Source organism: Marmota marmota, unplaced genomic scaffold, assembly GCF_001458135.2.
Source record: "Marmota marmota marmota unplaced genomic scaffold, marMar, whole genome shotgun sequence".
Taxonomy (NCBI): Eukaryota; Metazoa; Chordata; class Mammalia; order Rodentia; family Sciuridae; genus Marmota; species Marmota marmota.
The window spans coordinates 9,427,908-9,438,010 of record NW_026000153.1 but is presented as its reverse complement, the minus strand read 5'-3'; the positions used below and the strand labels follow the sequence as shown (position 1 = coordinate 9,438,010).

The following is a 10,103-nucleotide window of genomic DNA, read 5'->3' as shown; positions in this document are numbered from 1 at the left end:
GGAGGGGGGATGGTGGAGGATGGGAAAGGCAGCGGAGCACAACAGACACTAGTATGGCAATATGTAAATCAATGGATGTGTAACTGATGTGATTCTGCAATCTGTGTATGGGGTGAAGGTGGGAGTTCATAACCCACTTGAATCAAAGTGTGGAATATGATATGTCAAGAAATTTGTAATGTTTTGAACAACCCACAATAAAAAATTAAAAATAAAAAAAAAAAAGATTTCACAGGCAGCTGCAGCAAATATCTCTATACCATCTCAGACTGACCATCAAAATCCCAAAGTCTCCAAAAGTGCCAAATAATTAGGCCTCACCTTCCAAGTCTCCAAATAGGAATGTTTTTCTATTTCTATTTCATAATAACAGAAACAGTATGCACTGGTGACTAGAACATTATCCCAGAACTGGTCCCACTATAGATCTAACCCCAGGCAATTAATTACATAGGTGGTTTATTTCCTGAGACACCAGCCTACCTGAGGATGATATGGATATTAATGATATTGTTGCTAAAATCCAAAGCTTCTTGAGCTGTTTGAAGCTTCTTACATAACTACTAAGGGTTATTATTTCATCTGAGGAATAAGTGAACCCCTAAAGTGGCCTCATTAACATCAAAACAGCAGGCAGAGACACAGCCGAAATTGACTCCTGATTTCCAAATCCAGACTATTCACTTCCTGGAAGACAACTCAGAAGAGTATTTTATTACTTAAACATAACTGACAGTAAGTTTAGATGATGACAAACTTATAATAGCATCTGTTTTATGGTTCTCCCTTAACTCCTCTTAACTGTGACCAATAATGTACATGAAAATCTATTTCCAAAACGAAACAAATCCAAGCAGACTTGGAAAGTCTGAAATAAAGAAAACACTTGATTCCTTTTTTTCTTACCACTCAAGTGTTCAGTGATATAAGCTAAAGAATAAAATTCCCTTGTTGAGACTGCTGAAAGAATAATCAGGCCCCATGCAATAAGATTTTATGAAAGAGTGTCAGACATGTTTCTCAGAACAGAAAGGTGCTAATCACAAATACAGCAACTCTAGGTGAATGGCAGTACTTTCTGACTCAAAGTTTAACCAGTCCCATGGAGCACCAATGACAAATTCAACCATATAATTTAGTGCTCTTCCATATCACATCATAAAAACAGCAGTAAGTAACTAAAATATGGATCGATGTGTCACAGAGCACCAAAGTAAACCCTCTGAAATCATTTATTTTCAAATGAAACACCGTTGTCACCTCAAAGGGTACCAGGTGATTTTTAGGACCTTAATATTTAACCTGGAGAACTTTACTAGAAATGGAAACTCAGCATACAAAGCATTATTATGTTCATTTCATGATAGCTAAAAAATTCTTGATTATGCCAGTAGAACAATTTTCATTGAAAAACGCCTGTCACAAAACAGAAGCTTTCTTTACCTACTTTACTCCTTCATGGAATTGCTATTGAACACCTACTCTCGGCAAAGTATGATGCACTTCAGGGGGATACAAAATTCCTTGTCATCCAGGAATACTGATTCCAATCAAGAAGAAAAACAAAGGGGCAAATATTTAATATCAGTGAAAGCATGCAGCACTTAAAAGCCAGAACATGTCAATATGATACAGAAGGCAATATATCATATTGGGCAAAAATCAATGTATTTAGACAATTTTAATCTAGGAGATTTTAAAAAAAAAAGTGTAGTTGAACCAGTTAACGTGCACTGTGATACAGACCTCCTCAGCAAAGCTCTGCTGTAGCCGGTATCACAAAGTACAGAAATAGCTGATCAACTTGCTGCCTCTTACACTGGCTTGAATACTACTTGAGGACAATAGACAGATCTTATTTAACTTTTCATTTCCAGTACCTTGCACAGTGTGTAGCAGAGAAGGTTCTTGGAAAACAATGGCTAATTGAATGACTAAATAAATGAACTAAATTATTCAGTCAGTGAACAGATGGTTAAGACATTTCTTTTCTCAAGAACTGATAGTATAAGACATACTCTGGAACATGTCTGTATGATACAGATAGCAACATATACAATATTGGGTTAAAAAATTCAATGTTTTTTGGCAATTTTATATCTAAGAGATGAAAAAAGAATAGTTGAACCAGTTAACTTTAAAAGTCCCATCCAAATCTGAAAAGTCCACATCACAGAGGTTAAATGGGCTGGATTATAAAAGCACTGAATGTCAATACAGTCGACCTTTGATATTCATAAGGAACTGTTTCCAGGAGCCCCCCAACCCTCACCTCTGTGGATTCCCAAAGCTGCAAATACTCAAAGTTCTTACATTAAGTTTCATAGTATTTGCCTATAATCTACACATATCTTCCTGTATACTTCTGTTTTGCTTTGTGGCGCTGGGGATCAAACCCAGGGCCTTGTGTATGCTAGACAGGCACTCTACTACTGAGTTATATCCCCAACCCTTCTATGTACTTTAAATCACATGTAGATTGCTTATAATACCTAATGCTATGTAAATAGTTGTTATGCTGTATTGTTTAGGGAATCATGACCCAAAAAAGTCTGTAACAGATACCTTTTTTTGGAACACTTTCAATCAAAGATTGGTTGAATCTATGGTTGTGAAACCCTGGGATTACAGAAGGCCAGCTATCTAAAAAAGTTCAGATTTTGAAATGGAAAATGAAGTTTATTCTAGACTCAAGAAGTGATTTAAAAGCACAGATATAAGAAAGACCTTTCAAATACTAGATTGCAGGGGGGTGGGGGGGTGTGTGTGCAGAAAGCCAAGTGAAATGATAAAGGCCTGAACCAATGATAATGGGAAGCAAGGGCTGAATAAGAGAATTAAAGTTAGAATGGGCAGTGTTTACTGACTAAATAATTCTGACAGGCAAAGGAAAGGAAAAAAAAAATAAAAGAGGATTCAAAGTTTGAACCCACATGCCAGAGAACAATACAAAAGCCCTTTCCCCTAGTCCAAAAGGACAAACAATTCTTTCAATTCAAAAGAAAAATCACAATGAAAGTGTGTCCTGAATTAGAATCACTAGGAATATGCATTTATAATGAAGATTTCTGGATCTTATCCCCAATACATCTAAGGTACTAGAATGATGGCTCATTCTATAACCAGATGCCCAGGAGATTCTAATGCAAACTAAAAAATTTGAGATCCAAAACTCACATTAGTTTCTGTCTGAACATGACTGAGCAGAGATTAAAGTAATTAAATGTCAATATCAAAAATGAAAATGAACTATATCTTAAAAACCTATGCTATTAGCCAACTACATTCTATTAATAGATAATAGATTTAGTGAAGCCTCAAAAGAACAAACCTATAGTTTTCATGCTTTCTCCAATCCTAAATTACACCAGTGATTATTACTGAATTTAACCTATTAAACTTGAAAGTACAACATAGAACTTAAAACCGCTCGATTGTCATTTAATCATAATTACATTTCATTCATTTTTACCATTATAAAAAAAAGTTTCATAATGGATAAAGCATGCATTTTTAGTACTAGATGGAGATGAATTTAATAAATTGGTATGTTGGAGAATTTCCACAGTTAAAACAATGTAGGCTTCTGTGAAATTAAACACACACATTAACAGTAAGCAAACTATGCACCACTTCCTCACCCAATAACTCCTGGAGTTATTACCAAATTAATTCCTATATACATATTTCAAAGAGTAAGTAATGGAACATTCAATTCTTTGCATTGTGACCCTAGCATAACACTACTTGGCAAGTAGGTGAGGAGAAGAAGCTGGGTGGAAAGCTGAAAAGCAGATCTTCTTAATACTGCTTAACTTTTGGCAGGCCTGAGTAAATGACACAGATAGTTCTCTCAACCTCTCAAGATATATATAATATTTTATTTCTTACCAGTAGCCACAATTCACTGATTTCCTTTAGTTCGGAACTAAGTTAGTTACAGAAGGAATATAACATGATGATACACTACCTGCATCAATTTTTGCATAGTCACAAACAGTTGCTTATTTTCAGGATTTTAAACCCTAGGTGACCCAACAATTATTCACAGAGGGTACACTGCCATTTATGAAGGGAAAATTGCATTAACTCACAATATATACAATATTGATACTTGAAGACAAAAATTTTACAGTTATCTGCTAATGAATTTATATATTCTCACCTTGGGAAAAATCAGGTTCTATAATGATGTGTTATTTAGATGTTTAAATTTTTAAATGTTGTATCACAAAGATAACAATAAAATAACTGAAGTTTTAAAATCCTCCAGCTCTATTTTTTTCCCCATTCTGAATTTCTACTTTTTTTCTCCAATCTTTCTCCCAACAAAAAGCTTCAATTTTTATTAAAGTTTAGTTGACGAAGAAGAAAATGGTCTCTCTCAAACACAATTCACCAAGATCAATAAGAATTTCTAGCAAAAAGTATAAACCTTTTTTTTTTTTTTATACTGGAACCTGAACCCAGAAGCACTTCACCACTAAGACACATCTTCAGTACTTTTTATATTTTACTTGAGACAGTGTCTTGCTAAGTTGCTGAAGCTGGCCTCAAACTTAAAATCTTTGTGCCTCAGATTCCTAAGTCACTGAGATTACAGGCATATACCACCATGCCCAGCTATAAGCTGTTTTCATAGGATCATTTTCATAGTTCACCTTTCTTCAGAATAGTTTTTTTTTTTAAAATCATTAACGTTCATAATAATACTTAGATCTTTTCTACTATTTTTCCAATGTCATATACATTCTTTTTTTGGTATAAAATCATTTCATACAAGCACATTCTTGTCTGGTTTTTTTCATTCAACATTATTTTATTATGATTCACGGAATAATCACAGTAACTGTTGAGCATTTTCTACAGAGAGGCAACCTGACATCCATTAATCCTTATAACAACCTTGTCAAAATGAGCATTATTACCTCCTTTAGAACCTAGATAAGGACACTGACAGCTATGAGCAAAAAGAGAGAGAGAGAGAGAGAGAGAGAGAGAGAGAGAGAGAGAGACACTTCAGCACCTCCTCACAAATCACTGCACTACACTGCCTTTCAAATATTTTATAATAAAAAGTGATATGCTCTAAGCACAACTACATTTTATCAAAGAAACCAGTCTGTTTTTCATTTGAAATATTCAAGTTCTTTGTGGAAAAGAATTAATCAGCAACAAACCAATAAAATTATGATTTCAAAGATTTAATTTACAAACATACTTGTAACTTTCCACTTGTCTGCAGGAAGAGACAGTAATGAAGGAATCTGTACGGGAACTGTAAGCAAGAGGGCCAGGCAGAAGAGAACCAGGCAGAAATCTCCCAAAAGCATAGCTCTCCTGCTCAAACACCATCAACATCCCATCCATAGACTGGATACAAATCAAATCTCGACCTAAGAAAGAATTAGAAGAAATTAGATAACCTAGTCTTTTTGTAATTATAATGGTTTATTTTATTACTATCTGCCACACAAAAAAATAAAATATTAATTTTTCCCCAAGAGGCAACTGCATGGTAGTTTAAATTTTAAATTACAAACAAATGAAGCTATCAAGTTACTACTATTAATATACATACATTTCCCAATTTTTACATTATTTAAGTATGTCTATAATTTTAAGTACATTTATTTTTATTCATCATATGCTGAAATCTTCTACCACAAAATAATCCCTAAGAATAATCATGACTCTGGGTAAGATATCATTTTTTCCAAATTCAGAAATACAACAAAAACTCTTGTTTATGGAACTGCTACTCTTGTTCACCCTATGTCAATTCCATACTTTAAAATGATCTAGATTAGTCAAGCACAACAGACAGGAGGCTATAGCTCAATGATGAGATGCATGCTTAGCATGTGAGAGGTCCTGGATTCTCTCCCCAGCACACAAAACACACACACACACACACACACACACACACACTCCAGATAAAATCCATAAACTTGTCTTACTCACTAATTGTGTATACATCACAATGCTAAGCAGGGTTGGGAGTGAAAAATACAAATATTGAAAAACGTGAATCCCTGCTTGCCTTAAACAATAGATTGATTTTAGGTGACTTTTATTAATCTATCAGTATTAATTATGAAACTCACAGTTCTTAAAATATACTAAGATGATGATGGTTTTTATAATATCACTAATCTGAAAAAGATCTAGTGGCTATAACTCTGCACGCTCTGCTTTGATGTTTAGTGTATCTCATCACTTACTGTATAGGGTGAAACTATGTCAGAGTAAAATTAAGCCAGTCATTAAAGGAATAAATAAAAGGTCAACCTTCTAGTTTGTCTTTTCTAGCTCATACTTCCATATACAGCAAGTCCTATAGTAATTATTCCTTAATACCTCATATATCCCTAGCAATATTGTATATAGTATATTTAAATTTCAAAGAGTGGCTTTGCTCAAAGAAATCAAATTGCATAGAAATAGATGCAATTTCTTTTTATCTAAGGATAATAATATAGCTGAACAATTTTCAAAAGAAACACATATAGCCAAAGAAGGTTATCATTAAAAGAGAAAACAAACAGATTTAAGGGTGCTTTTTAACTGCAACATATTCTGGCTCATATTTACCAATACAAAGGGTTAATCATCCTTAAGTTTCAAGGGACACTTAAAATTGAATACTGTTTCAACAAATGAACATTCACTAAACATATATACTGAACCACTCAGAGATCTATTTAGAGACATAGGGACTAATCAAATGATGTTTTTATGTATGCATGGATATGCCACAATGAAACCCACCATTTTGTATAATTAACATGCATCAATAAAAATCTTTTAATTAAAAAAGGTATTCTCTGGGGGATGAGGCTGTGGCTTAGTAGTAAAGCACATATCTAGCATGTGTGAGGCACTGAGTTTGAGCCTCAGCACCACATAAATAAATAAAATAAATATATTGTGTCCATCTACATCTAAACAATATATTTTTTTAAAAAAAAAAGATATTCTCTCAATGCTCAGGTTTTTAATATGCATACATTTAACTTTTAATTTAGTCCTTGTCTTCCATATTATTAAAGGTTCCCCAAAGAGGTGTATGCATGCTGGATATACTAGCAGGTTGTATGTGTGTATTCACAGAAGCAAAGAGTACCAGTCTGCTCCCAGCACTGAGAAATAAAAATGCTTCCAAGTGTTGGAAATGGATGCTGCAAAAACTTTGTAATTATAAGGAAAATCTTTTATTAGTAGAATCCCCAGGTCTCATTCAGGGCATCAATTCTTATTTTAGTTATGGTCCAACAACTGTAGTTTTTATAAACAAGTTGCAGATACTCCTGGGGCTTCAGCCTCTTCATTTATAAAATGAGTATATTTGTATAATAGCTCCAAGTTGATCAACCAATCTTCAACAAAGGCCCCAAGAATATGAAATGGGAAAAATGCAGCCTCTTCATTAAATGATGTTGGGAAAACTAGATATCCACACACACAGAAAGAAAGAATTGGATGTTTATCTTCCACCATACACTAAAATCCACTCAAACTGGATTAAGGACTTAAACATAAAACCTGAAACTGTAAAACTCCTAGAATAAAACACAGAGGAAGCTCAGTAATAGTGAGCTTAAAGGAATAAATAAATGTTTTTTTTAATATAGGACAACAGAAGAATAGGCAACAAAAACAAACATAAAAATGAGATTATTATCAAATTAAAAAGCACTGCACAGCAAAGAAAACAATCAACAAAATGAAAAGGCAACACACTTAGAATGAAAGAAGATATTTGCAAACCCTGTATCTGATAAGAGATTAGCCTCTAAAATAGGAACTCTTAACAGCAATACAACAAATAACTCAATTTAAGAAGTACGCAAAGGAGCTGAATAGACATTTTTCCATAGAAGAGGTAAGAATGGTCAATAGATATATGAAAATGTATACATCATCACTAATCACCAGGGAAATGAAAATCAAAACCACAATGAGATATCACCTCACCCACGTTTGGGATTGCCTTTACAATAACAGGGATAAACCTAGAGGGCATCACGCTAAGTGAAATAAGCTAGATAGAAAGAAAAATACTACATGATCTCCCTTATAGAATCTAAAAAAGTCAAATTCACAGAAACAGAGTAGAAGACAGGTTGCCAGGGAAAGGGGATGTGGGGAATGTGGGGGGACACTGGTCAAAGGGTACAAAGTTATACAAAAGGTACTGCAGTTATAAGGCATGTAAGTTCTAGAAACCTAATGTATAGTATGGTGACTAAACAGTGAATAACAATGTATCATACACTTGAAATTTGCTAAGAGAATAGATCTTAAGTGTTTGCACCACAAAAAAATTAAAATTAAAAATTAAAAAGTAATTATGTGGGGAGATGAGCTTGTTAATTAGCTTAAGATAATTATTTCAAGTATATACACATATTAAAACATCACATTGTGCATCTTCAATATATATGATTTTTATTTCTCCATAATACCTCAAAAAAGCTGAAAAAAGTTTCAAGTTAGAGATTAAATGTCAAAATTCCTAACATTATATAGTACATATAAGGAAAACAATAAATTACAGCATTATTATGAGGGTATTTATTGTTTCCTTCCCCAGCCCAGAGAAAAGAAATTATCAAATTAGAAAAGGGGTAAAGAGAGATCCAACATGGCGGCGGGCGCGGACAGATCAAATCTTTGACCTCTTCAGCTGTGCGGGCATAGGGAGTCATAAACCATCTAAATGCTGTTTGCTCAGGATCACTAGGCAATGCTGAGCTGACGTGGATCTGGGGCGAACAGTCTGGGCCTCTCAGAACACACACTGAGCCCAGATCGGCTGAATTCAAGCTCCCGTTCGCCTGCGTCTCGCAGACAAACTGCTGTGACTCAGCACTAAACAATCCCGCTGAAACAACTGGTTGGCCCTTCTGAACCTGCGGAGGTTAATACCAACCGAGCCTTCATAGGCAGTGGACACAGGATTGAGACGGGGCTTGGGAGAGACACTCAGGACCCACCCGTTGCATTGGTCACCCGGCAAAGGGAACGAACTGTCGACATTTGCATGGGATACCACCATGGCAGAGAACTGACGTCATCAGAATGCAGCGGAGGAGATAACTTCATTAAAACCGGCGGTGACAGGTATGTAATCCCCTAGCCCTTCCTCTCCACACAGCGGGGAAACCTTAGGGCCCCTCCCAGCTCTCCCGTGAGCACAATAGTCAGACCGAGGGAATCAGGAGTGGCGCGGGACCCGCAACATGGAACCCCCGGCTACCGCTCCCACCAGTGCTGACAACTGAGGTCTCTTGCACCAGCTACCGGGGGCGTGGCTACCGGAGGGCAAACAAAATATTGCTGAGGGTTCTCAGCCCCAAGCTCCACAAACTTAGGGTCTGAGGGAATGGCAAATGGGGAGAGTATGCCCAGTTGTTCAAGAAAACAGGGCTCCCGGGAGCAGCAGACCTGGCGTGTAGCCAGTATTGTGGTGAGCGTCACCAGTGAGCGGGGCCTGGCTTGAGGAAAAGTGGAGAAGTGACTAGACACAAGAGAAGGCCCTAGGTACCCAGGATTGGAGACCCGCCCAATCTGGGAGAAGGAGCTGCTGCACAGTGATTGGTTCCCGCGTATTGAGAGGAGAAGCTTGGCCCGGTGGGCACAGGTATACCAACTGGAAGAGAAGTTAATCAAACTCTAAGACTGCATTTATTAAATTTTGGGTTTTTTTTTTTCATTTTCATTTTTTTTATTTTTTAAATTTTTTTTAATTTTTTTTAAATTTTTTTATTTTTTTTATTTTAATTTTTTTTGATTATTTTTTTAAATTTTTTTCTTTTCTATTTTTTATTCTTTTGTCTTTTCATTTCTTTTCAATTACCTTATTCCCCCTTCCAAGAATTCTACCTGCTTACTCTCATTCTCTTTAGTGACTTCTTCCCTTCCCTTCTAATACCTTTCCTCCCAAGCATCAAATAAATTTATAGGAGTAAACAGTAACTCAGCAGTCAAACAGAACAAGAAGTAACATGAGCAGCATGAAAAAGCAAGGAAGAAAAGGAGTACAAACAATGCAGGACAGCCTAAATATTCAGGAGGACCTAGAGGCATCAGAAAAATGG

General features: G+C 35.6%; 1 protein-coding gene across 1 annotated transcript in view; it reads right to left on the bottom strand.

Annotated features, from left to right (window-relative positions):
• Bbs9 (Bardet-Biedl syndrome 9) overlaps positions 1–10,103 on the bottom strand; it is a 487,047-nt gene that overhangs the window by 351,932 nt on the left and 125,012 nt on the right. The window contains exon 7 of the mRNA XM_048786306.1: positions 5,222–5,396. Within this exon, the coding sequence (XP_048642263.1) occupies positions 5,222–5,396 (175 nt within the window). The remainder of the gene's footprint in view (positions 1–5,221; positions 5,397–10,103) is intronic.